Here is a 27,868-nt window from a genome sequence, read left to right as displayed (position 1 = left end):
ATTATGCATACTTAGATCGATGTTTCTTCAGCAAGGAAAAAATTAAGACTGTTTATGTTCTAAGGACTTCGCGATGATAATCGGCACAGCACATTGCTGAAGTTTTGGAAGTTGAGTTATTGCATGTTGTTGGTTACCATGTTGTTGATGCCAAGTTTCAGAACTTCAGAAAACAAAAAGTAGATAAATAAAACTCAACTAGTTTCAGCCAAAGTGGACTTTGCATATATAGTTATTTCTTAGTTTGTCAACTTGTCTAGTTGGGTGAGATAAAATTAAATATTTTGGACACCTTATCAAGTTAAGCATGTGCTAATAGATGAGGCTTGGTGTGATTTGAAGAACATTTAATTAGATCTTGTTTTTTTGTTGAACCTACAAACTCCAACAACACCATGACCTTTTCCCTCTTTTTAAGGCTCTATATAAAGCAAAGTTTGAATCGAATAAACAATTTGATTTAGAGATTTGTTGTGTTTTATTAGTGATGTGTGTTTGTTCTTAATTTGATTAAAGAGTTTGAATTTTCTTCTTCAATTCTTCTTCTTCTTCTTTCTTTCTTTATGAAATTATTTCTTTTGGTGACAAAACACTTAGTGAAATTTACTTCATAGAGTATGCATCTGTACATCAATTACCTAATTAAGAATTTGATGAATAATCTCTTAGAAATGATGAGTGATCATCTATTATACTTACACCAATTCAATGCAAAATATCCATTTGTTTTATCATCTTCTCGAAGAAATAAACAATCAATATCGATATCTGCTTGTTTCTAAACAAATCTCTTATGATTTTTCTTTAAAAATTTTAAAATATAGAACCATATTTCTTATTCAAAGGAAAAACTAGCTAGTTCCTCTATCTAAACAAGGTTTATCCCACTATTTTGTCAAGTATAAAATGTACATTAATATGCAAGTCATATACTCATAATTAAATACACAAACAAACAAAACTTATGAACAGCACATATATGGAAAAAAAATAGTAATTACAGATAATTAAAGAATAAGTGAAGTAAAAAATAATGGTCTCAATTAGCTCATTAGTTTTCTAAGTTGATATATAGTTTACTCTTAAATTAATAGTAGTCCTTAGTGCATCTAACCCTATTTAGAATTATGAGTAAGATTTTGTTGGAACATATTTATTCCCTTTCATCACAGCATTATGTTAGTTAATATCCATGCAGTTCTTCATGTGGTGATTGTTTTACTATTACACTTATTTATTCATGTATGCAACATCACAACTTATTTTAGTTAGTTTTTTTTTTGTATGTGTTTGCGCGTGCGTGTGGATGTATAGAATGATCTAGTTCATTGTTATCGTAGCACCGACAAACATCCAAGATGAAGATAGTTATTGGCACTTGTGCTTTAGAGCATGGTGGACATGGTTAGGATATAACATTGGATGACTTTCGCAAGGATATGGGTTTCAATATAGTACATGAATGGCGAATATGATGTGTTGGATGCAATAGGCTTGTTGGCATTGACATCTTTCAAATTTTAAAAAATTGCTATTTAAAGCTTTAAATGATTAGTAGATTGACCTAACTATTTATTAAATTTTGCTTGATAACATAATTCTCTATAATATTTTGTATACTTATTCACATTAATATTAAAAATATATATAGAAAAATTGTTATCTATCTAACTTTAGGTAACAACTTAGATCGTGAAAATGTTTGCATTTCACTTTGTACATCAAACTTTCTCATCTCATTTTATACATCAAAGTGGGAGTTTGAAGTCAATTATGATTGCATTGCAAATTGAAGTCAATTTTAGGATTCAAATTGACATTTTGAAATCTTAGGAATAATTGTAATAATTAAAATATATAATATAACTCGAAAATAAGAAAAAAAATTCAAGTTTTATATTAATTTTGAAATTGAAAGTAGGAGGATTTGAAAATCCAAAAAAATAATTTATGATATTGTTTCTAAAATTCAATAATAATATTGAAAATATATACTAATTATGAAATTATTCAAATCTAGATTTCTTAATTATTTGAAATCTAATATTAGCTTTTAAAATTATATAGAAAAAGAAAAATTATTTTTCCAAATATTTATCAATTTATTAAATTATTTGTAAAATGGGGGGGGGGGGGGAATATTATTATTAAAAATTTTAATTAATTTTTAAAATATTTTAATTTATAAGATTATTTTGAAATTATAATTATATCTTAGAATTATTTAAAGGATTTAAATTAATGAAGATGCCATTTTGAGACTAAAAGTTAATTATCAAAATTATTTGGAAATATGAAACTAGATAGATTTTCACAATTGTTCGAAAATTCAAAATTAATTTTGAAAATCATTTCTCAAATTTTTAATTTGTTTGGAAGCTTAAAAATTTACTTAAGAAATATTTAAACTCCAAATTTAGGTGTTGAAATATTTTAAAATTTTAAATTAATCATGATTTTAGAAAAGCTAAAATTGATCTGATATTGTCTTGATTAACATTTTAATTGAATAAATATTATAATATCAGATGTCTTAATTTGAGTGTTTTCGCTCACAAGATTATGTTGAGCTTCGACCTTGTGGATGTTCATCAAGCTTGATGATGGGTATAAATAATTGTAAATGATAGAATTTAAATCTAAGTAGGGACAAAGAGAGAAAAAGTGGAAAGATTAATTAATTAGTGTTATGTTTTACATAATATTATCTAAAATAAATTAAGAGGTAGTAAAGTTTTCTAATTAATATAATCTAAGTCATTATGCTTTTTTATTATACATGTCATGTAAATAAATGAAATTAAAATTCCATTAAAAATGTTATATTTTTAGATATTTTAGAAATATTATTTTTGTAAATTTAAAATTTAAAAATGTAGGATAAATTAATTCTTTAAACCTATATGGTCCAAGAAGTAGGAAAATATTAGGAGTGGTAGAACTTTAGGACTAAACCTTGGAGTAGTAGTTTTGGAAGTCTGTGAACCAAGTAAAAAAATCTCGATATTGTGTTTGTGATTTCAACTTCGCTTCAAGTTCCGTTGTGCAATCAATCTACAAATCGAAGCTACTCATCCTCTCTAGCATTGCACCGGTTCCAACATAAAAAAATATTGAAAGATTAAGGATCTATAAACAAACTATTCAGAATTTTAGTATTATGGGAAAATTAGATTGATTTTAGGTAAAAGTGTGAATAAACCAAGCCGCATTCAACCTTATTTATTTATGTAATTACCAAAATTATTTAAACTTATTTATTAAAAATATTATGAAGCTCGAGCAGAGCTCAAATTTTTTTATAACAAACTCAACTATATAACCGTTGTTGTTCTTCTAAATTAAGTTAAATATTTATCTAATATATATAATTTATATTATTTTTTATTTTAAATATATTATAATAATTTAAAAGTATAATATTCTTTATATATTTAATAAAAATTAATAATTACACATTTTAAAATTAATAATTAAATTTATTTATAAATTATTCATCTGATGATTAGTATTTGACTTTATTTACGAATATAAATAAAATTTATTGAATTGAACAACTTCAGCAAAAGATATAATCCGTAACCTCAGCTGTCTCACATAGTCACTCAATATCATATATGAAAAGATAAATTAAGAAGTTGTAATTGATCATGAACATGAATAGAATATTATCTCGACTTCGTCGAGATTCGAATTGAATGACAAACTTTATTCACGATTCATTTGCATATTATAAGTATCGAGAATGCTATCCTGCGCGACATACCCGTGCGTGATCCATGCGCAACACCCTGACCCATCGCGCTGCCGCCGCCCCATTCGACTATCGTCGATCGCCGACTTGGCCGCGATCGACACTTCACTCTGTCCGACTGGATAGTGGTCGAAATCCGACGAATTTAGTCGGAAACAGGGCCGATCACGGTTGGCAGTGGCGCACGCCACTGCCGACCCTGTTTCCGACCAAAATTCGTCGAATTTCAACTATTATTCGGTCAGAATCCGACGCCGGACGAAGCGCCGGCGAACTGCACGTCGATTGTGCCTGAGGGAGAGATCGGCGGTGGCCGGACGGCACGGCAAGGGCGGCAGTGGTGGCGAATCGCGAGTGTCGCGCACGGGTCGCCGATTCCTCGCGGCATAGCATTTCTCTTATAAGCATTACCCGATTTGTTAATTTAGAGGCCTGAGGGTTTGTTTCTCTTTACACCTGCGATAGGAGGAGAGACGATGGATCTGGATCGGACGGCTCTCGTGTTCGTCTATGGCACCCTCAAGCGCCGTTTCCCCAACCACTCCCTCCTCGCCGACCTCGCCTACGCCGGCGACGCCTCCTTCCTCACCGCCGCCCGAACCGCTCGCCGCTTCCCCCTCGTCATCGGTCCCCTTTCCATCCCCTTTCTACTCCGCCTCCCCGGATCTGGCCGTCGCGTCGATGGGGAGCTCTACTCCGTCTCCTCCCGTGGCCTCTCCCGCCTCGACGAACTCGAGGGCACGACCCGCGGCCACTACGAGCGGCTCCCTCTCGTCGTCGTCCCCTGTACTCCAGGCGTCGATGACGACGAAGCCCGCGACGCTGAGGAAGGAGCGGATGCGCCTGGGGCTGTTACCGCGGAGGCCTACTTCGCTCACCCGAGCTTCGGGGAGGACCTGTGGCGGCGGTGCAGAGAAAGAGGGCTCGGGTCGTACACGGAGGACGATGCGAGTGGGTACGTGCCTCCCAAGGACCGGCCGGCGGGCACCACGTTCCTCGGCGAGGTGCGGCGCTTTATTACCTCTCCCAATTAGATGAATGAACTACTATTTATCTCTAAATTGCAAGAAACAAGAACTACTATTTATCTCCCAAAATACACTCGATTCTATCATCAAAAATCCTTTTTTTTTCATAGTTGCTTTTGTCTCTCCCTTCGTTAGAATTGATCATCCATTGTGAACGGAGCCTTACCAGAGTTGCTCACCGCAGCCAATTGTTGGCCGGAGCTTCGTCGGAGTATCTTATCGACTGCTTATTTAGCTGAATGGAGCCTTTGTTAAATTTGACTTTGAAAGTCTGATCATTTAGATGAAAAATCGAGAGAAAAAGATGGAAACGTCCACAAAATTACATATGGAGTTTCATGATTGATGTGCATTTTGCCACTTGCCTTTCTCTTCCTCATGCATTCCAATTCATGGTGGCGGTTGCTTCAGAGGTATCAATTCGTCATCAAGCATAAGCATGCATTTTACCATAATTTGCAGCATCACCTGTGGTCCATGTTTATTAAGGTAGGTGTTGCTGAAACAATTCCTAAGCAGAGGGACGTATCTATTGTTTGGGAATCGAACAAGTCGTCGACTGACTTCGATTCGCCAAGAGTTGTCTCGCCTGTAGAAATTGTGGAAGTTAGAAGTTTGAGCTCCAGTGAGTGCATAATTGAGCTGGGCAATGCAGCTCTGGATGAGTCCAACCAATGAAGCCAGGAAGAAGTTCACTGCATGTTAGTGAATGTGTTTGGCAATGTAGGTGTTATCCTTAGGACTAACATGTAGTTCAACTCGTGCTCTCGTCGCCTAACTAGGTTAAGACGCGGAGCAAGGACTAACATGTAGTTCAACTCGTGCTCTCGTCTCCGAGCTAGCTACCTGTCTGTGTGTATATGCCTAACTAGGTTAAGATGCAGACCAATGTAGTGGCTTGAAGCAGATGTAATACATGTGTATGATAAATCTTGAAGCAAAGGTTCCAAATTGGCTAAATACTAGTTTTGGATTAATCATCGACCATAAATTTTCGCAACAAACTGTAGAATGTTTTTAGGATGTTCACTGTGGTAATTGATGGCTAGGTTCAGCAACATATCTAAACATTTACTGAACTTGAATATGCATGAACAGGTTGAAGAATACAACAAAATCAAGTACTTCAATATTGTGAGAATTTTGACTAGTTGTTGATGGTTGTGCTTGACCACAAACAACAAGCTTAGTTCATGATGAAAAGCCTTTGAATCCTTGAACTTTGAACCTCATGTTGCCAAAAGTCAATGACCTCACTTTAGTAGCAGCTTCTTTGATTTGCTCGATTGTGAAAATGGCATAGAAATCATCATCTGTGAGAGAATTAATTCGCTGCATAGGCAACATCATCGACAGTCGCAAGGCAAAATTATGATAAATGTGAGATAGAATATAAAAATTATGCTAGATTAATTAATCAATTAAAATTTCTTTTGAACGTGTTGCGAATACCACTAGTAGTATGATTCTTGGACAAATTAAAAAAGTGCCCCTAATTATCAAAATAAAAAGTGCTCCTAACCAAAAGAGCATCATCCTTTGCTTTAAAAAAGTCATCGTATCATATGTTTCTATTAAAAAGCTTCTATAATATATTAAAATAAATTAATTTTTTAATTCAATTTAATTAAAAATATTATACACAAATCACTTTATATTAAAAAATTATTTATCAATTTTGTTAATATTGTTTAAATTTGATTTATAGTGACTATTTAATGGCTGTTACAATATTGTAGTAATCATTTAATGATTATTGCAACTAGTTAAGTGATTTTAATTTAAATAATTTTGAATAAGTTGATAAAAAAATTATATAAAAATAATCTATGTATAATATTTTTGATAAAGTTGAATCGATTTATTTTATCCCATGTGTCAATTGTAGTTGTTATATATTTTAGTAGCTACTTCATAGTTGTTCAAGCATTGAAATAAAAGATATCCTTTTAGTGAAATAGTCTTAACTAGAATTGTTGGGTTAGTACCATGCCTATTCCAATAGGTTATAGCAAATGAAATGTAAATTTATTGTCTCCACTAGAGCTTGCCAACTCCACATTTCCCTCCGGTTGTGGCCAACACAACTAGTTTGAGTTGGAAGGTTGAGTTCATCACCAAGTCAGAAATCAATGACATCCACAACTTTGGTGCAATCTTTTCAATTTTATTTTTCTTTTCAACTGATCTTCAAATGATCTTTTCTAGAGGTCTCATTTTTGTCCTTGAAGGTATAAATATCTATCGCATAGTTATCAGCAACAGGCCGAAGTTCAATTAAAATAATAACACATAAGATATTTGCTGATAAGGGTAATTTGAATGAGAAAAGGCCATCCTACTGCTTAGCAGTAAGAGCAAACACAACCGAAAGAATTGAATGGAAAGGATAAGAACAATTCTTTCCAAATTTAGTAAGGGGATACACATAATGCTAGAATGGCGAAGAGCATCGTGTAACTTGTAAACATCTCACAAGAACTCTGGGTCTTGGAGGTCGGCACTGGATTTGCTATGCTGCCTCTTGAGTCCCTCCTGAATCCGGTCCTTGATGGCAATTTCCTGTCAAACAAACAGTCTGAGCACAACAGATGATAATGTTGATTGAAATGTAGAACAGTTGGTCAACATGGGACTGATCGATCAAAACTAGAACTGGCATCGAGACTGGGGTCACTGACATTAGAAATATGAACATGTTCATTAAAACTCCACATTGAGTTGCCTTACTCGCATCGAGTTATGGACTGCCAAACGTAGTAGAAATGGTCAAAATGATAGTTTATTGAGTGGTCGAAATCAACAATCTTGAATGACATAGTTCCTTTCCTTAAAGCTTAACCCAAAGTCCAACAAATCTCCTCTATTATACAATAATCTGAGGTACAATGAATTTCCTCTATAAAACAAATGAGATTATCCAGTCTTTTACAACTTGCACCGGCGAGAAAGAGTTCATCCACCAATTTCAAAACAAGGTGGCCATAAGTACACAAATCAGGTGGTCAAAACTTCATCCAAAGGGAGGAACAAGGTTATCATTGGTAGAGTGGGAGGAAGAAACTAGTGAATTCTCTTAAATTAGAAATGAGTTTGTCCAACTCACTCTAATTCTTATATAGACTAGTCTTGCACCTATTTGATTGTCTCTTAGGTAACACCCATCCACGTTTATCTTAGGTCATTGGATTGATGGACAACCTAAATTGTGCAAATTCAAGCACTAGTTCATCAACCCATGTCACGTACTGTGGAATACATGCCTTAAAGTGACTTGAAGCGAGGCAAAGTACACCGACAAAGCATTCCACTGCACCACATCAGATTGCATTGTACCCTACCACATAACTCGGTCGCATGCACACATGTCAGTAGCCCACTTGGTGAACATGAGGCACTTTGGTAGTGCACTCCACTCATATGCTTTGCATATTGCCTAAGTCTTTCATGTGCTTTTGCAATATGTGCAAAGCAGATCCTGCCTCCATAGAGGCCTTTTAAGTCCATTGACATAACTTTATGCAAGTGCCTAATGTTCAAATATCTCAATGAATCTTTTTTCAAAACCTTGATGTATGACAAAAATTCCAATTCAAAAGAGCTCTGTTTTTTGTTCTTTCTGTTTAGAAAATGTTTTTTGGGAAACAAGTTTATTTTGAAAATTTCCAACATGAGTTGGGTAGTGAGCTTACCATAATGTGGCAGCCCTCCTCAAATTTCTCAAGGAATCCTGCAATCCATCTGTCTGCATTCTCCACCCAGTCATTGCGATGCTCTCCTGCTGACTTTGCTACCGTGTGCAACTGCAGAAAATAGGTGTCAAAAGCTGCTCAAAGAAACATAAAAGAGCTGGAGAGTCAACTAGCTGGCTTGAATTTAAAAGGAGATGAGAAGGAAATTAACTGAAAAGGACCAAGCATCACATGAATGCCACTAAAATTTTAACTAATGAATTTTGGTACTGCTCATAAAGGGCGACTATTCTGACTACTGATTCTCACATCAGGTTCTTATGACGTAGACCTATCATTGCTAAAGCACTTAAACTGTTCAACAAACTAGAGTAGTTACCGGGAGTTATTTCAAAAGAAAAAATCCTGTAAGCAGCTATTTCAATAGTGTCAAATAAGATTATTTTCACAGATTACAAATCGTATATTAAATGCTCAACTTATGCGATTATTTCAGAAAATTAGTTAATAATGAAAGTTGAACTGCTTAAAGGAAGGTACAAAGCTTTAAAAAGTACACATGTAACATATGCATGTATGATTATTATCCTATGATCGGATGACTATACCGAAATAGTCAGTGTCAATCAGTTGCAATTGGATATAATATTAGGATTCAAACATGATACAGAAGAATAATGTAGAAATGTCACATGTTTCTAAGCTATTTTCTGGATATTCACCAACCTGAGTCATAGATAATTCTAATGTACACTTTTTTGTCAGGTACTCAAGGTAATATCCTGATTTGCATAAGAATTGTTTTTAGAATATACATGAATCAAAGGCCTATTAGAAGTAAAGTCTTGATATTCCATAGTCGTAACACACTAGATAGCCTAGCAGTCGCAACATCCATGCTACCTTTTCACTAAGTCAAGATTTTGAATCTATGCAGATAAACCACTCTAATTGATACATGCATCATTATGTGTGCTAGTTGCCGACACTTGTGACTTTAACATTTGCCTTGTTAAGAAAACCTACAGCTACAATTTGTGCCACAAGGTAATTGAGTGAAACAAAACATACATCAGAATTTCATAATGCAAACAAGAGAACAAAATCTAATGAGCTGTATATAATAAAAAAAACCACTCCACCTTTTCTTGATGTTCCTTTACTTTTTCCCGCAGTTTAGTTATACCCATGTTCACTCTCAGTTGCTTCTCCTGAACATTCAAATGTGAAGTCTAAATGTCTCCATGACATGGGTTGAGCCACTCAATAAATGAAAATAAGATGTTACCATCAAGATGATGATTCTCAACTCCTAGGCTTTTAGCTAAATTAGGGACATTAAAGACAGAACTACCTTCACATAACTCACTCCGAGATCCTTCCTTGTATACCCACGGGCTAAATTACGCATCACATATTCATTGTAATCTTTCAGAATCCTCATTATTAAATCTGACGTGGAAATACCATCTGTTCGCCTTGTTTCCTTAAACTTCCCAATAGCTTTGACCTACATTTAGACAATTAATCCTCCATTTATTAAAGAATTTGAATGCTAAACCTGAAAAGACCATTCTAACAGTGACAGAGAGGGAACTAACAAACTCATAGACATCTTTGCCAGCTCCACTTGCATCTGCATATCTGCAAAGAATCATGTTAACGACAATTAGTTGGAGCAATGAAAAAGCATCACAAAATTAAATTATGGACAGTGTACACATGCCATATCAGGCAAATAGAAAATATGAAAACTAGCTGAGACTTTTTATTCTCAGATGTACCTTGTAGACAACGAATATGGCTGCTTATCAATTTGATTAAATTTGTCCAGTTGTGAGGTAATGGATTGGAACTGGCAATTTCTTTTTCATGTTACATCGTCAAATATCCAGGTTTATATATTTTATTGAGTGTGCAACAAGAGTTTGACAACCAAAAATTTACTTGCACAGAGGGCACATTGACAATTAGGAAATAAATCAAAACATTATGTGCCAATTCTAGCTATAAAATTGGAAAATTATCATCTTTACCCCTACAGTGAATTTTAGGTTATCCAACAATCACATGTATCATTCATTGAATAAATATAAGCTCAATACTGAAAATAGAGCCATGCAAAATGAAAATCTGGCTGTTCATACAAGTTTCTCTGAATACTCTGGTTAATCAAACTTACGGAAGGGAGTCGTGAGCTACAAAGTCTATGTTATGATTGTCTATGAATTCTTGGTTAATGACCCATGGAGCATCTGGTATCACTTCATCTACCCACCTAAATACAAAAGCAAAATATTAGATTGAAGTCTTATCCAACCATCCCAGCAATTGCAGGACAATTAAGACCCATTTTCATTAGGGACTATATCCTGAAAGAGAAAGGAAACAGAATTCAAAACTTCACTCAAAATTAAACACTTTTGGTGTGACAAGCATCAAACTAAGCTTCAACAGAAATGAAAATTGAGCAAAAATCAGAAAAGAAACACATACTTGCAGTGGCGGAGTGATTCATAACGCTCAGCTTCAGTCATCACAGTTTTTCCTTTGTATTTAAGAGTAATTTCATCATTGCAGCATCCAACTAGTAAATAGGTGTTTGGAAATCTAAAAGAAAAGCAAAGTCTTTTTACAACAGGGTGTAAATAACTACAAAATTTATCAATAAATATAAGAATGTCATGTCATAAAAGAAAAAAATAAATGTCACAGGAAACTGTTTCCAAATATTTGAAGAAAAACATATAGAAGACATACCAAAAAAATGGTTAGGAAGTGTCACATTTAAACATAATTAGTGAAATTCATAATAAAGAATATATAAGTTGTAGTTATTTTCAGAAAGCAACCTGTTTATTAGAATGATCCACCACTACCAACATTGGCAACATTGGAAGTAATGAAGGGACATTTTCTTGATGAAGCTAAAAAGTTATCTTTGGACGCTAAAATCAGAACCAAAATTCCATACCCATTTATCTATGAATCTAACTCATATAATTAAAGTTAAAGACTTAGGTTAGTTAAACATTTACTCATACAGAAAATTTTCTACCAAGAACTTAATTGTGAATTTCTCACTATTTTAGTAAATTAGGATGATAAGTCAAGCTTTTGATGAGAAAAAGGACTCAAGTCATTAAAGTAAAAAATATATCATTTATTAGGAAACCCTCATATTATGTTACTATAGTTCAACATAAATATAGTATAGCTTTGTCTTCTAAGATGCACTAATGGTAAATAAGGAAAAATTTTGTAATGAAGTATATCATTAGAAGGTAACCAGTAGGTTTCCTTTTAAATGAATATGAACTAAATATGAATTCTCATGGATCCATTTTTTTCCTTTTTATATCTAAAATTACTTTCTGAAATTTAAGAGCACTTGGTTAGCATCTTCTATGCTTTTCAGCTTTCTCAATTTTTCTTAAAATTTGTCTTTTGGAGTGGTTTCAAATTCTGGAGCACAAATGGAATTCTGCTGGGAGAAACCTGAGAATGCCACAGGTGGCAGGTGAATTCCCAATTTATTGTTCAACTATTACTTGAAATATGGGGAACTATATTTGAAATCCATATAAATTCACCTTCATAAAGTACAAGCTGCCTGTTGCTTTTACTTCTTTGCCACACTGGGGAATTACATAGTTCACAATATGTTTGAAGCAACTTAAGTGACACATAATTCTCCAGATATAAATTACCATTATTTTACTTTATTCTCACAATAACTAGAATTTTTTGCCTGTAGAAATTTTTTGCCTGTAAATTTTATTCTAACCATTATCTCGGAACTTTTTTAACAATATATGTATGACTGCATATGTCATATACAATCATTACATGGCAGCTTATATGGCCCAAGTGAAGGCTTGTTAGACCATGATAGGAAAACATCAAACTTTAGATTCTTCATCATAAAAAGCCACTAATTAGTAAAAAACAGAGCAATAGATATATAAAAATAGAGGGAAAAGTTATGTTCTTGGCATCTATATATAAGAACCTGTTTATGGTATCATTCATTAAACTTAATCCAGGTAATTGAGGTTATAATTTAAGTATGATGGTTCATTGAAATGACACAGATAATACTTCTTATAAAAAGAGAAAGAAAGACAAACCAATGGCCTTCATCCAATTGGTAAAATTGGCCAGAAAGTAGAATCAGTCCCATGGTCAAGATTTGTAGACAATAAATATCTATATTGTTCAAATGACATGAGATCTAAAAGTTCATATCTCCTATTCTAAATTAAATAAAGTAATTTACTTATTCTAATTGAATGATTTATTCTAGAGATTATAAAATATAGTAATTATAAGTTGAATTGGCAATTTGAATAATTCTCTTTTAGAACCATATAAGAATTTTCCTCATTTTCTATCCAAGTGCAATTCTTAGTGAGGGCTTCAACCTACCTCAAATGGCGTTATTAAACTTTCAATATTCTAATTGAATGAATTATTCTAGAGATAAAAAAGGATAGTCATTGTAAGTGAAAGAGCAATTCTCTATTGGGACGATATTCGCAACTTCAATCCCAGTACAATTCTTTCAGTTCTTTTCTAACTATATTCAACACCAATTCACGGTGTCATTGACTTGTATTTTTTTTCTAGTTTTCGATGAATATAGAAACTAATTAAGTCCTAAGAATCTAGGAATTATCCCCAATAAAGATCGATCAAATTAACCGGACCACAACTCCACAAGAAGGGACAGGAACATAACAGCATATAATCAATCAATTAGCCTAGATAATGAACTGCACCAGATCTCACATTTTCTTTGCCTGCTCGAGGGCTCGAGCGTGGCCGAAGTGGAACAAGTCGTAGATCCCGTCAGCGTAGACGCGGACAGGCCGCCCCAACGAACAAACACACTCCTCCGTGGGCGCGCTCTCCACGACCGCGGTAGGGTGGGCCGAGCAAGAGAGGGTCTCGTACCACGTCGTGGGCGTGGCGGGGGTCTCCGACTCCAAGTTCGACGCCAATGAACATGTGTCGACATTACCGAAGGGCGGTTGCGCCATAGAATCGCTCGCCGGAGGCACCTTCGCTAGCGTGCGGCTCATCGGCGGACGGTGCTGCGATTCTGGAGGGAAGCGACGAGAGGCGGAGGAACAAAGAAACAAAAATAAAATAAAATGGTTTATTTCGTTTTAAAGAGAGGGAGTGAGAATAAAATCATAGATTAACCAAGAAAAGGGGAGGAGGGGCATCTTTTAACTGGCCGATATAAATTAATTCAATATATATATATATATATAAAAACACATAAATAGAGAGAGATATTGTTTTTAATTTCAAAGTAAAAATACAAAAAATCAACTTTAATATTTTAAATACGAAAATCATGGTAGATTTCTTAATTCAACAATTAAGAAATTTAATCATGGTAGATTTCTTAATTTAAGACGGTATCATTTGCTAATAATATCTTTTGTTACTTATTTCATCATTCATTCGACTATGTATCTTTGTTACCTTCCTCTCTCTCACACATATTTTTCCCAATCACTTTGATATCTTGGATTATAAGGGAAACTAACCATACGATTTTTATTCACATCAATCGCTAACAATTGATTGATAATACCTAAACAATCAACTAATATAACGTAGTAAATGAGTTATCTTAAACAATATATTTGTTAACAATTGAATGATCGAGAGGAAAAATATTCTATGTTTGTGAATAGTAGCTATAGTAGATTCTCTAGTCAACTAAACGATCAATTGAAATAGACTAATCAACTTATATTGAATAATCGATTGATTAAAATAATTTAATCCACTAATTCTTCAAAAGGTGATCTTTTTTATCATGTCTAAATAAATGTATTTACACACTTAATCCACTAATTCAAAACATGTTAAATTGTGTTTGATCTTTTTTATTTGCAAAAATTAAAAGAATTTAAGAATGGTCTATTCAACCCCCTCTACTCGACCTATCATCGACTCTAACACAAGGTATGAAGGGCTCACCTTTAATGGCGAGTTCAAGGGAGCAGCACCCACTTCAGCCGTGCACACTATACCAAGTCTGTGTGGCCACACTAAGCATTGAAATCAAATAGTAATAGATCCTTTTGGGTTGTTTCCTCTAATTTCACATTCAAATTCAATTTTGACAGACACAACCCAATTAGTTGCACTAGTTCATCCCAAGTTTAAGAGTTCAACTCTCGTGTGAGACGACAATGCAATGAGACAACTCCAAACCATCGACCCACTGCCAAATCACTGATCTGCCAAACCATTCTTCAATGGCGAAGTAAAAAGGAGCATACAATTGAATCTAATCTTAGGGAATACATCATAGGTTAGCCAAAACAATTATCAAAACAACAATGTAGAATATGGTCATGCTATAGGTCAGAAGTATAAAGGATTGATATCTAAACAAGAATGTAAGATCAAACTCCATGAACAAAGCATGGAATCATTAGTAAAAAGAATCAAGGTGGATGAACCGAAATTTCAGTCTTGTATTAGAGTACTTCACATTTGATGTAGCCCTCCTAGGACCCGTCTGATATCAGCTTGCTGGTCTGGTCTCAACCTCGACGGGAACTTCACATCAAACTTGATAATTAAGTTACCTTTGTTGTTTGGTTCCTTGGCAATTGGCATACCCTCCTTTACAACAACAAGTTCATAGCCAGGGTTCACTACATCGGTAACATTTATTGACAAATCCCGACCATCGAGGGTCTTCATGTTTATTGTAGTCCCTGCAAGTGCATCAACAAGAGTGATCTTCTGGTGGGCACGGAGATCATTGCCGTCCCTCTTGTACACATCATGCGGCTTCTCATCGATGATGAAGACAAGATCAGCAGGGAGTTGGTTCGCTTGTTCATTTCCTTTGTTGGGAAAAGTTATCCTTGTGCCTTTTTTCCATCCAGGCTTGATTTCAATAGTTAGGATCTCTGTTTGCACAATAGTCCGTCTATAACATGTGCAACATAAAAAATGAAGGTCAGCAAACTAAATATTATCTTTTAAATTCATCACTTAGCATGGGCATCTTTCCAAGAATCAGCTGTCCACATGCCACATCATATTTGAATTGACTTTGTTGGAAGACTAAACAAGCAGATAAAATCAATGGTGCAAGTAAGAAAGACTGGGAAATAAAAAAATGTATAAACATATGATACAATTAACAAATCTAAGGTATCACGTGAAATTGAAAACATTTAAAAGCATCAGAAGGGTTTGTATATATGGATCAACAAAATTTGATGCCTTTTACCAACTCAAAGTTAAGGAAACTCTAGATCTAGAAATCCATTTCGCACAATCAAACCTTTTCAGTTTGATTCTTGTTTTTAGGAACTAAAGAAAACTTCAGCTAAAACTAAAGTTGCAGAGGGCCCAAAATAGGTGTTGAACTACTATTGCATTTCTAGTAATACCCAATTAAACCTTTAGCGAAACCTGCAATGAGGTGCCACAAAGATTACCAATGAAGATCAGATTAGACAGCGCTATAACATAATTGATTTGTAAAATATGCTTTATCACAATCACAAATGGAAGTCTTTGCTCAAATAATATATATGAGGGATTGATAGCAAAGAACCCCACAAGATGAGAAAAAAGTATTTTTATACATCATTGCAATCCTGTGCTAATTAGATCTATAATCAAGAAGAAAATAATTCATTAAGTGCTATAATGAAAATAGAGTTGCTTAAATTCATATGAAGAAATTCAATATGCTAAAAGACACATTCATTTAATGATATGGGAGTAAGTGAATACCCATTAGATTGTAAGACATTCCTGGAGATCTTCATCTTCCTTTTGGATCCAGTGTAGAGCTCTTCAAGGCTGCATGGAAGGTTGTTCTCTACAGCTGGCGGTTTCCTTGGCTGGCTACTGCTAGGACCAGCACCTCCCTCAGCATATGGTCTAGAAGTACTATTTGCCCTGCCCAAGCCACCAAATATTCCATTCCCATCTGTTTGATATCTCGTGGATTTTGCACGGTTCATGGATTCAAAACCAGAAGGATTTCTGCTCCCAAAAATTTCGGCAAAGATATCCTCAGCATTGCGAGGATTAAACTTAAAGTTACTAGGATCACTTGCTCTATTTGATGTAGCACTTTGTGAACCAGGAGGAGGCATGCCCTTCAAGCCCTCTTCTCCATATTGATCATATATTGCCCGCTTATTTGGATCACTCAGAACCTGAACAAAAAATTTGGACAAACGGAAGTTTTGCATTTTCAGTCTGATTACTTTCTTCCCTGAAGCCAATAGGAAATATTGAGTAGACAAGATAGTGACATTATACATCTATATAGTCAACATGCATGACATAACACAGAAGCAAAATCAAACACCAAATGAAGTTTCAAAGAAAACAGTAAAAAACAAAAAAGGAAAATAAAACAGTAAAAAAACAAAAAAGGAGAAGAAAACGCTTAATTTCTACTCTTGCATGTGGTTATTTTGCTTTCTAATTAACAAAAAAGTCAATAGCTACTCTTTAAGCAACTGACAGAAGAATACATAAAAATGTCACACATATCATTAGACATTAACCAGGAGAAACAATGGCACTAGGGGGAAATGCTGAATCATACCAATCTAGAAGCATTCTTGTATTTCAAATCAGCAAATACAAATCAAAATAGACAACAATAGATGACTCTGGGACAAGCGCGCTTGCAGATAATAAGCAACAGTATCCAAAAGTTAATGAAGAAGCAAAAGTTCCTAGGCAGCTTCTTTGTGCATCCAAAATTAATACAGCCATATTACACAAATTATGTAGCATGTGTGCTATATGCTTTCCATTGTAGTTATTTAGATGGTAGGTTATCGACTTAATATACCAGTAGATTTTGAACTTCAATAGTGAATTATTACATCTGATCCTTAATTCTGGCCATCCCATATCCCATCTTTATTAAATGAAACGAATAAGTCCCTTCTTGTCTCTACAAAATTTCGAATTGAATCTCAGCGTCAGAAACATGATCCAACTGAATTATAAAAGTTAACGATTTTGAAAAGTAAATGTTAAATGAAACAAAACGCTTAAAGTAGTTCAAGAAAAATCCTATCTTTATCTTTCGTTCGTACTGACATTGGTTAGGCAAAAAGGAAAAAAAAAAAAAAAAAACTTAAGGAGAAAGAGCAAGCACTCACTTCGTATGCCTCGGAGATCTGCTTGAACTTGGCCTCCGCCTCCTTCTTATTACTCGGATTCTTATCCGGGTGCCACCGCATCGCCAGCCGGCGGTACGTCTTCTTAAGGTCATCGTCGGCGGCGTTCCGGTTCACCTTCAATATGTTGTAGTAGTCAACTCCCATGTCGATCCAAACATCGAACGCCCAAACTCACAAATAGGTGTGTCCCGGATTTGGAAAAGGCGCACGCTCAGCAAAAATCTCCAATATTGCAAGGCCTACCCTTACCGAATTGATGTGCCGGGGATTTCGTCGTTGAGAGAGAGAGAGAGAGAGAGAGAGGAGAGAGAGAGATCAGATACCTTGGAGCGACAAGATCAATTGAAACAAAATGTTTGCAAACAGAAAAGGAAAAAAGGGTAAAGATTTGCTTCGAATTAGGGCAATCGACCGTGGTTTTAAAAAGGAAATCGAGCGATTTGGGGCGAAATTAGGGTCGGTGAGTCACGCTTTCCTTCCAAGCTCTCGCCCTGTCTCCGTACATTCCTAATAATTATTCAAATAATTGTACAACTAATTATTTAAGTCGGTTAAAATAGGCAAACAAAATTTTCAAAATAGCACTTAAAAGCACTCCTTTTTCAAAAAATAATTTTTTAAAAAAAGTATTTTATTATATTTTTATCATAAAAGTATTCTTATTTCAAAGATGTGGTACCAATTATAACCTAGTTCACATTATATCATAATGTTAAAGTAAATTAATTTTTATTAAATTCGATCAAAATTATTATATATAAAATATTATTTATTAATTTTGTTAAAATTACTCTAAATTATTTAGCAATTTTGATCATGATTTCTACAACTACTATAACTATATAACAACGACTATAACTTATTTAATATTATAACAATTATAATCATAATTGACTATTTCATGTGAACATATATTATAGATAGGATGTCTTGAAATGAAAATTTTTAATTATAGTCTAGAAGGTTCTAAATTAATGTAACAATTTGTATGAAAATTTTAATTAAAAAAATTGACATATCGGGATAGATTCTTGCAATATATATGGATTATAATTAAGTTAGAAGGTTCTAGGCTTATATCTAAAATGCATTAAAAAAGTAAAGTTTTAGAGTTTGATAGATTGCCCAAAATTTATTTTTTAGGCACATTTGATAAATGGTACGATATTAAAAATTGATCACGTGTCTTATTTTATGCTCAATAATTGTATAATGTTATATTTTTTTTATTTGACACATGTTTGCATGATGATGATCTTGCCAGGACTTGTATGCTAGTTATAAATTTGTATTTATTAATTCATTGAATATATTAAGGATGATGACATCCATTAGCATTCAAGGTTGGAAGGTTAATTAGGAATGCCTAGGTAGAATTGAATGATCACTTTAATTAATTAGTTCAAGGGAGAACTTTGATTATATATATCTCACAAGAATCATAGAGTTGATTTATTATGTTTGAGATTACAAATGAGATGGTACAATATGATATGGTACGATGATAATGAACTAAGTTGGTTAAGAATAAAGTTGCTTGATGTGTATCATTAAGTTTGTTATTACATGTGTGTCATGCTAGTCAATCATGCAGGGAAAATGCTAGTATGTATAAAGTTATGTTCATATAATCCAAAAGTTATGGTTAGCAATTGATTTTGAAAAATCTTTTTAAAATAGTTTTTGAAAACTTTAATGTTGCATAAGTCTTCATTGATGCTTTGATACAATGTTTGAGTAAAATATTGAAGGTTAGATCAACACGTTAGAAATCACCATACACTTAGATCAACACGTTAGAAATCATCACACACTTAACTTGAACCTCTTGTCATCATCAAAACTAAGGTTTGATCATTTAGTGCTCCCTGCACCAACAAAAAATCACTATTATAATGTTATTCATGTTCATATCTTTTATTTTAATAAATAATATTTATATTTTCTATCAAAAAACATTATATATGTACAATTTATTTTGACAAATATCTTTATAATTACTACCTAATTTAATATATATATATATATATATATATATATATATATTATATATATATATATATATATACAATTGCTAATTTTTTAATATACTTTTGTCTTTAAAATCTTCTATACCATTCTAATAATAATTAACATAATTAATTTAATGAAACTAAATATTTGAAAATTTTGGACTAATATTTTTCTATTGATCTTATATTGGCTTGTAAGGCCAAATATAAAAGTCCCCGTATTTGAATGGATAAGTAAATAAAACTATAATAAATAAACACGGAAACTAATATAACGATGTCTTCGGTCCTTCTTCCAAGTTGAACCTCCAAATATTTTCATTTTCTCTCCTCTCTCATCGATCAACCATTCACTAATTGTTAGATCTAAAGAGCCCATTGAATTCGGATTGTGGTGGTGATCAAAACTAGAAACACTAGATTGTCGGGGAGTTTGAATTTAGGTGGTCATGATCTATTGGAAAAAAGGTTAGAGTTGCAACGAAGAAGGCTATCTATCGAAAAGGTTTAATTGAATTAGGAGATCTATTGGGGGAAAAAAGTTAACACAGTGTAGAGATGTTGATAGGTTAAAATTTTGAGGCTTGAATAGCTTGAGCTGACAAGAATCTCTTAAAGATTAGAGAATTGCAAGGAAGGAGACATGGCAAAGGTGGTGTATGAGGGTTGGATGGTGAGATATGGCCGGAGAAGAATAGGAAAGTCTTACATGCATATGCGATACTTTGTCCTTGAGCGGACACAACTTGCTTATTATAAGAAAAAACCGACGAGTACAATGGTATGCTCCTTCCACTTAGCATGTTGATTAATGTCAAATTCTTCTTTGTTTTGTCGGTCTTTTGTTGGTTTCTCTAATGTAATATATTATTTTTTTCATGTCATTTTTTTAGAACACAAATAACTAAAAAGTTTTTAAAATATCATTTCACTTCTCACAAGTTTTCCCAAGTTTAAAGTGTTTCTTATTTTTTGTTCATATGTTGTAGGTTCCACTCCAAGTTCTTGTTATTGATGGAAATTGTAGAGTGGAAGATAGAGGTTTGAAAACACAACAGGGGCAAGTGAGTTTTTCTTATCATAATAAAGTTGTTTCACATCATATTAAAGATATCTTTGATTTTTTTTCATGTAATTGGTTTATTTTATATTGAGTTCCAAATTGCTCACATAAAGTTATAGTAAAAATTTGATATTGCATCTTCATCACAATTTTTAATTTGTAGATTGTTACCCATAAACATGTACTTTTGATACCCTATCATATCTTATTACATAAAATATATTATTTTATTTCTGAAATATTTTATAATGCACCTTTTTATTTCCTTGAAGAATTTTTATATCACTAGTGTCACACACACATAACATCTTAAAATGCACCTATGTAGTTCTATAGCTCCTTGAGGAATTTCTATGAATGCTCTATCAATATTGTCACATACACACAAATATATATATTTCAATAGTTGTCATAATCTTGTACTACTTTTATTAAATTGAACATAAATTGTGTTACAAATTTAGTGACATTTGATATATCATAGTATATGTCACAATATTTGAATATAAGTTATTCCTAATTTATGCCAAGATAATTCAATTAACATGATTAATCCTAGTATTTTTAGTTTTTTCTTTGATTTAGTTTTCTTGATAAGGAAATTTGAAACTTTTACTTTTACAATGAATTGTTATAATGTAATATATTTTTTAAAAATACTCTATTACCATAAGTAATTATTAATTCAATATGCTTTTCTAAAGTTTTTTTTGTTATTGTAATAATAACTAAATTTCTTTGGCAGATGGTCTATGTTTTATGCATTTACAATAAAAAGGAGAAGCATGATCGCATGATGGTACGTGAAAATCTATATCTCTCTTACTTAGTATTTTTAATTTTCATAAGTAGGTAATATTTTTCACTTAATTGTATGTAGTAAAAATGTCTAATAAGATAATAAGTTACAATGCTAACACTTTTTGTTAAACGTTATTAGAGTAAATAAGATTAAAGTATGTACATTAAAGTTAAATAAAGAGTGATGAAAGGAATGTTATATGAATGTAAAAGCAAGAAACAATAAAAAATAGTAAAAAAACCCCTTAAAATAGTCCTTATTTTTCTTTTCAATTATGATAAAATCATTTATTAATTGTAGTGTTGTACTCTATTTTTTAAAATAATAATCCAATATAAAAAAATAAATCATCAAATCCTATGAGTAATTAAATTAAATTGTGTTTCTTACTGACGTTCCTATATGAACTCCTGCAACTATATCTTTATATTATATGGATTATGGTTGTGTAAACAACCACATAATTAAACTATATTTTGAAAGAAAAAAAAATCCTAGTGATATATCATAACAAAATTTAAATTTTATAGTTTTTATAAGAAAAGATGTAAACACGTAATAAACATTGTTACAAGATTTTTTAGTTATCATTCCACATTTGTGATAACACGATATTACTACTTGATAATGTAGTGTGATTGACTCTCAAATCCATATATGCTTGATCCTCAAACTTGAGTTAATATAGGGTCATAATAATTCCTATAATAATCTTTTGTGAAGTAAAAAACTTAGCATTAAGAGGAGGGTGTGTGAAATTTGTATTATATCATATGGATGATTTATTTTATGAAAAAATAATTTTGAATAAATAATGAGGAAGGAGTGAATATAGTGACTATGAGAGTCACAAGGCTCATTCTAGGTCATTTCCTAGATATTACATCTAATTAGTAGTTCATGAATATCTATTATCATTTGCTATTTCTCATTCACTATGATTAAATTTTCTTCGATGAAAAAAGCCTCCTAAATATCAAAGTTAGAATAACAACTTATATTGCATTAACTTCATTGATGAATAGATGGCAGCATATAACATTCAAGATGCTCTCAATTGGAAAGAGAAGATTGAGTCTATTATTGATCAGGTATAATAATTTTTATTTGTTTTTAGGAATTTTACATTCTTCATAGATAAATAAATATAATGTTTTGTACATGATCTCTTTGTTTGCATAATTTAAATTTTTTTTCTATTTACAATAGCAACAAGGTTTAACGATCACGAATGACGGAAATCAAAGCTTTGCTTTTCACAATCCTCAAATGAACATTGAGAGTAGTAATTCTTCCTCAAGTCAAGACAGACAGTAAGTGATTGAACATTAGTAATTTAATAAAAATTTTGAAACTCATATTTTATTATTATGTAGCTTGACGCTTTGTAAGTTTTGTATTTATAATATTTTTACATTTTAGGATACATTTGATTTCTAGAATTCATAATCCAATGTTGTAGTTTATATCCATGCAAATTAAATACAATTGACTTTCTAACGAAGGGAATATTTGAATTATTTACTTCGTTAGAAAATTTTTAATAGTTTAACACTTGAGATTAATTAATTCAAGTAAAATTTGCCTTTCACAAAAACAACCTCTCGTAGGATAACATGCTTGTTATTGTTAGGACCAAAAAAGCTATAATACTTTGACTTATCACTATAAACAATGAATAAAATTAATTTTTCTCCTCTTTTAATTACAAACTTATTAGCATTTGATTTCTAGTAGATTATTGTTTCAACTTTGTATTGTGATGTTCTCATAGTCCAAGCACACTATGATGTATAATGGAAGTAGTCAATTTTAATTTTTAGCACTCCTCACATACATATGATATATGTTATATATATCATACCAAATAGAATAAAGGACAAAAGAACAAATTATGAGTACTCATACCTTTTATGGAGACACATTAGAAAACTTGCCCTCTATTTCCTCTCAAAGTAGCATAGGAGAGAGAGGAAGCTAAGACCTCCTATTTTCATCCCAATGTAAGTTATATATTTACATCTATCCAATTGAGATTAATTCTAGGCATTAGATCAAAAAGAGGATGGGATGAGTTGTTATAAAAGAACTCCTATTTTCATCCCAATCTAATTAGTTATAAAAGATTTCGTCAAATTATTGATTAATTCTCTCGTAAAGTCTTGCAATTAATGTCTCCTAGGCATAAATGATCAGTTGTTTGGTCATTACCTCCACGATGAGGATGGTACGGGATTGTTTGCAAAGAAAATAGTTTCCGCTCTCTATTTATGGGCATGCCTCGAGATTTTTTGATATTGAGACACAGAAAATTTTGATTATGCTAAAAGCAAGATAGGGCTAGCTATGTGTAAACAAAATACTTATAGTGGTTGAATCTCAAATGTTTTTCAACAACTTAGTACTTGCTAAGTTGTTTATCATATATAATATATGTTTTAATTCTCCATTAATAAATAATTTTTAGACCTTTTATTTTATTCTTTTCACTTATAGATATTGATATTGAAATACATTCATCCAAATGAATACTCAATAATATTGTTCTAATCCTTAATTTTAGTCCTAAAGATGAAGATGAGAATAGTGGACCTTTGCATCGAGGAAGCACCATGGGAAACGGTGATTAGCTAGCTAGCCTTCATCCTTCATATATATTAATTATAATTAAGCACGAGCAATATTTCATAATGAATTAATTCAATTTGATCTTATAATTATTAGTTAAGTTGTTTACTATTAATTAATTGTAGGGCCTCCTGATTCAGTACCAGATTGGACACGCGATCAACTTTGTCCAAAAAAACGTTGGCAACTAGTGAAGTGTCAAAATGGTAAGTAATTAATTTTACTTGTGTAATTAATTACCTTAGCTTATTATATATCGATCGTTTCTTCCTTGTTAATTACATGACAAATTAATTAATGTATCTTCATATATGATCGCAGGGCTTCGAATCTTCGAGGAACTTTTAGAAGTTGATTACCTTGTATGCATGCTATATATATATCCCATTATATTGTTAAATCTCAATGCTATAATAGATATATAATTAAACCTTCAACCTTTAATTCTTACTCTGAACAATTAATACATATGATCATACTATACATATGCAGCCGAGAAGATATAGCAAGGCAATGAAAGCAGTTGGTGTGGTTGAAGCCACATGTGAAACAATTTTTGAGCTCGTAATGAGCATGGAAGGCACCCGATTCGAGTGAGAGACTTCTCGTTATATATTGTCGTTTATATATATAGAAATATTAATTGTATTAATTTCTTCTAATCATGATCTGGAATAAATTAAATTGTGCATAGGTGGGACTGTAGTTTTCACTATGGTTGCCTAGTTGAAGAGGTTGATGGCCACACTGCTATTCTTTATCATAGGATGCAACAACAATGGTTTCCAATGTACGTACGTACGTAATATATATGTATTTCAAATAGCAGATGTTAATTATATTGTTACGATATATATATAGTTTAATTAATTTAATGATCTTTTGTAGGTTCGTATGGCCTCGTGACCTTTGTTATGTGCGTTATTGGCGACGCAACGATGATGGAAGCTACGGTCACTCACTAACTTAATTTTAATTTGGCTTTCAAATATAATTATATATATATATATATATATATATATATATAGTGTTCTTAATTAATTAATGCGATATTGCAGTTGTGCTATTTCACTCCAGAGAGCATAAGAATTGCGGTCCTCAACCAGGATGCGTCAGAGCCCACATCGAGAGTACGTACATACATACATAACAATTAAGTTTGTTATTTCTACTACTGTTTTACCCAATATATATATATATATATATATATATATAATTGATAAACTTTAATTCTTTAATATGATTAGGTGGTGGGTTCAAGATTTCACCCCTTAAATCTCGCAATGGAGGACCTCGTACTCAAGTCCAACATCTAATGCAGATAGATCTTAAAGGCTGGCTCGTCGGTTATTTCCCTTTGTTTCAACAACATTCTCTACTTCAGATGTTGAACAGTGTTGCAGGTGGGTACATATATATATATATATATATTGCACATTAATCTATATATATATATATATATATATATAACTTGATTAGCTTAATTAGCTTGTATATATGTGGCAGGGATGCGTGAACTGTTTTCGCAAACAGATGAAATATATACGACGCCTAGAATTCCAATGATGGTCAATATGACCTCGGATTCTAGTTGTAACAAGCAACAGAAAGCACAGGAAATCAGCATTCAATCTAGTCAATCTCTAAATTATGTGTTTAATGATAATAGAATTCCAATCATTATGGATGAAGACACCGATGAGGACGAGGAGAATCAAATATTATTCGAGACAGAAGACGAGGTTGGTCGATCTCGTAACTAGTATACATCAATTAATTTTTTTTTATGCAATTTAAATTTTTATTTAATTTTAAAATATTAATGTTAGTTATTGTTTATAGGGACACACTGCAGGCAAAATTGAAAACAAGATTATACAATCAGGTTTAATTTGTTATGCACTTTGAAATTAATCAATACTTGTGTAGTGTTCTTCTATAGCTGCTTGTTGAATTAATTAATTAATTTATGCACTTAATTTGTTTTGAAGAAGTGGGAGTAGAACCATTAGACGCTACTTTTGACACATCCTGCTTCTCTGGAAATTTACATTGGGACGAAGGTGAAAACAGTCGGAATTGTTACCAAATACCCGATGGAAACAATTTCAAAGTTCGCGGTGCAAATTATTTCAAAGACAAATCCAAGGTGCTAGCTACTTGAAATATATATATATACAAATTACATTAATCAATTAAACTGTTGAAGAAAAAATTAAAGTTTAGGAATTTAAAGATTTTGATGAGTTCATATATGCATTTTGGTTAAGGTGCCTGCAGGAAACTCTGTCACTAAGCTCGTAGCGGTTGATTGGTTAAAGAGCACAAAAAGAATGGACCATGTGGTGCGACGACCAGGGTGTGCAGCACAAGTAAGTTGGATGGTAACTTAATGTTTAACATAATTAATTAATGTTAGTAGTGTTAATTAGTTATATATAACAGCTAGCTAGGGTCTAATTGGTTTGTCATATATATATAGGTTGCCTCCAAGAAAGGATTATTCTCCTTGGTCATAAACCTTCAAGTAAGTCATTATATACTTAGTCCTGTCTTTCTGTTTGAGCTTGGATGGTCACTGGTCCTTTCTTTAATTACTTAAGGAACACTATACTACTACTCCTCATTCAAATTAGGTAACTTTGTGCCTTCTTAGATTCCAGGATCAACTCATTACAGCATGGTTTTTTACAATGTAAAGAAACAACTGGAACCTGGATCACTCTTCCAGCGTTTCGTGGATGGTGACGATGAGTTTCGTAACAGTAGGTTGAAGCTCATCCCCTCTGTCCCTAAGGTTTAATTTGCTACCTCACCACTTAAATCTCATCTCTCTATTAATCAATCATTAATCTTTTCTTCACTTTTAATTCTCATGTTCTAATTCTGAATCACCATCTATCTATCTAATATCCTTTCTAACACAGGGCTCATGGATTGTTAGGCAAAGTGTTGGGAGCTCGCCGTGTTTACTGGGTAAAGCAGTTGACTGCACCTACATTCGCGGAGACAAGTACTTGGAAGTAAGACCCAAAACATACACTGCAATGTAGAAAAAACACATGGATATGGTTTTGAAGAAAGATAGACTGACTGATATATGATTGTGCAGATAGATGTGGATATTGGCTCTTCCACAGTAGCTAACGGAGTGTTAGGGCTTGTCTTTGGTGTAATTACATCCTTGGTCGTCGATATGGCATTTCTAATACAGGTAAAAACTTTAAATCTCATTCTGAAACAGAGTCGTCTTTTTTTTTCTTTAAAAAAAAAAAATTTTAGCTATGATCCTTCCTGAAAAGATTGTTTCAGCTTACAATTTGGAGTTTCTGCAGGCTATTGGCAGTGATGAGCTTCCAGAGCGGCTCATTGGTGCTGTTCGAATTGCACATATCGAACTCTCTTCTGCAGTCTCAGCAGATATTCCAGACACTCCTCCATCAGAATGACTGCTTCAACTCCATTCATGCATCATATTCCTTTTTTCGCAACTTCACCAGCTAGCTATTGCCATTCAGAAATTAGACAGGAGCTCTCAAGGCCTTGCCTCCTTCAGTTCAGTTCACACTCAAATGAAGAATATGAAATGCAGGAAGCTTGTTCATTTACACATCAATACTCAAAACTTCGCCTGTATTCTTAGACATCCCTCTTTAACCTCATTTTTGCATTTTACTAGACTAAGA

At 32.8% G+C, this 27,868-nt stretch overlaps 4 protein-coding genes across 6 annotated transcripts; 2 read left to right on the top strand and 2 right to left on the bottom strand.

Moving 5' to 3' along the window:
- The first annotated feature begins 4,198 nt into the window (after positions 1-4,198).
- LOC141843809 (putative gamma-glutamylcyclotransferase At3g02910) lies at positions 4,199-8,738 on the top strand. 3 transcript variants are annotated; one of them, XM_074731833.1, is made up of 2 exons: positions 4,199-4,758; positions 8,592-8,738. In XM_074731833.1, exons 1-2 carry the CDS (start codon positions 4,231-4,233, stop codon positions 8,670-8,672), a joined length of 609 nt encoding a protein of 202 aa, XP_074587934.1. In that variant the 5' UTR covers positions 4,199-4,230; the 3' UTR covers positions 8,673-8,738. The 3 variants fall into 3 exon arrangements, with proteins under 3 accessions (XP_074587934.1, XP_074587936.1, XP_074587935.1); XM_074731835.1 differs by lacking the exon at positions 8,592-8,738 and adding an exon at positions 4,918-5,022; XM_074731834.1 differs by lacking the exon at positions 8,592-8,738 and having other exon boundaries at positions 4,199-4,860.
- Positions 7,094-13,573, bottom strand: LOC141843808 (choline-phosphate cytidylyltransferase 2-like). The gene is made up of 8 exons (XM_074731832.1): positions 13,266-13,573; positions 10,971-11,084; positions 10,657-10,752; positions 10,076-10,118; positions 9,829-9,984; positions 9,617-9,685; positions 8,475-8,585; positions 7,094-7,344 (listed from the first exon to the last, which is right to left on the bottom strand). The coding sequence occupies exons 1-8, from the start codon at positions 13,556-13,558 to the stop codon at positions 7,255-7,257; spliced, it is 972 nt and encodes a 323-aa protein (XP_074587933.1). The 5' UTR covers positions 13,559-13,573; the 3' UTR covers positions 7,094-7,254.
- Positions 13,574-14,764: 1,191 nt separating this feature from the next.
- LOC141843807 (uncharacterized) lies at positions 14,765-18,154 on the bottom strand. The gene is made up of 3 exons (XM_074731831.1): positions 17,657-18,154; positions 16,260-16,690; positions 14,765-15,441 (listed from the first exon to the last, which is right to left on the bottom strand). The coding sequence occupies exons 1-3, from the start codon at positions 17,819-17,821 to the stop codon at positions 14,991-14,993; spliced, it is 1,047 nt and encodes a 348-aa protein (XP_074587932.1). The 5' UTR covers positions 17,822-18,154; the 3' UTR covers positions 14,765-14,990.
- A 2,178-nt stretch (positions 18,155-20,332) lies between these two features.
- On the top strand, positions 20,333-27,631 carry LOC141843805 (protein ENHANCED DISEASE RESISTANCE 2-like). The gene is made up of 21 exons (XM_074731830.1): positions 20,333-20,470; positions 20,679-20,753; positions 21,498-21,551; positions 22,580-22,645; positions 22,764-22,867; positions 24,118-24,176; positions 24,308-24,388; positions 24,504-24,544; positions 24,675-24,775; positions 24,877-24,972; positions 25,071-25,135; positions 25,241-25,312; positions 25,430-25,585; positions 25,689-25,937; positions 26,174-26,331; positions 26,453-26,554; positions 26,665-26,709; positions 26,839-26,979; positions 27,110-27,205; positions 27,295-27,396; positions 27,518-27,631. Exons 1-21 carry the CDS (start codon positions 20,333-20,335, stop codon positions 27,629-27,631), a joined length of 2,115 nt encoding a protein of 704 aa, XP_074587931.1.
- Positions 27,632-27,868: the final 237 nt, after the last annotated feature.

The sequence above is a fragment of the Curcuma longa genome, chromosome 13 (genome assembly GCF_044706935.1).
Source record: "Curcuma longa cultivar G26 ecotype Majalengka, Jawa Barat chromosome 13, ITB_CL_G26_1.1, whole genome shotgun sequence".
NCBI lineage: Eukaryota > Viridiplantae > Streptophyta > Magnoliopsida > Zingiberales > Zingiberaceae > Curcuma > Curcuma longa.
This window is presented reverse-complemented; position numbering and strand designations above follow the sequence as displayed.

What these genes read in the sequence shown, in the direction of transcription:
- LOC141843809 (XM_074731833.1), top strand. Translation starts at nt 4,231, where the DNA reads ATGGATCTGGATCGGACGGCTCTCGTGTTCGTCTATGGCACCCTCAAG. An exon ending in GCACCACGTTCCTCGGCGAG is followed by an intron (nt 4,759 to 8,591) that starts GTGCGGCGCTTT and finishes GTGCAACTGCAG; the next exon opens with AAAATAGGTGTCAAAAGCTG.
- LOC141843808 (XM_074731832.1), bottom strand. Translation starts at nt 13,558, where the DNA reads ATGAGCCGCACGCTAGCGAAGGTGCCTCCGGCGAGCGATTCTATGGCG. An exon ending in GAATCACTCCGCCACTGCAA is followed by an intron (nt 10,753 to 10,970) that starts GTATGTGTTTCT and finishes TTTTGTATTTAG; the next exon opens with GTGGGTAGATGAAGTGATAC. An exon ending in TCGGAGTGAGTTATGTGAAG is followed by an intron (nt 9,686 to 9,828) that starts GTAGTTCTGTCT and finishes TTGAATGTTCAG; the next exon opens with GAGAAGCAACTGAGAGTGAA.
- LOC141843807 (XM_074731831.1), bottom strand. Translation starts at nt 17,821, where the DNA reads ATGGGAGTTGACTACTACAACATATTGAAGGTGAACCGGAACGCCGCC. An exon ending in AGATCTCCGAGGCATACGAA is followed by an intron (nt 16,691 to 17,656) that starts GTGAGTGCTTGC and finishes TTTTTTGTTCAG; the next exon opens with GTTCTGAGTGATCCAAATAA. An exon ending in AATGTCTTACAATCTAATGG is followed by an intron (nt 15,442 to 16,259) that starts GTATTCACTTAC and finishes CACATGTTATAG; the next exon opens with ACGGACTATTGTGCAAACAG.
- LOC141843805 (XM_074731830.1), top strand. Translation starts at nt 20,333, where the DNA reads ATGGCAAAGGTGGTGTATGAGGGTTGGATGGTGAGATATGGCCGGAGA. An exon ending in AAAAACCGACGAGTACAATG is followed by an intron (nt 20,471 to 20,678) that starts GTATGCTCCTTC and finishes CATATGTTGTAG; the next exon opens with GTTCCACTCCAAGTTCTTGT. An exon ending in ACTAGTGAAGTGTCAAAATG is followed by an intron (nt 24,389 to 24,503) that starts GTAAGTAATTAA and finishes ATATGATCGCAG; the next exon opens with GGCTTCGAATCTTCGAGGAA.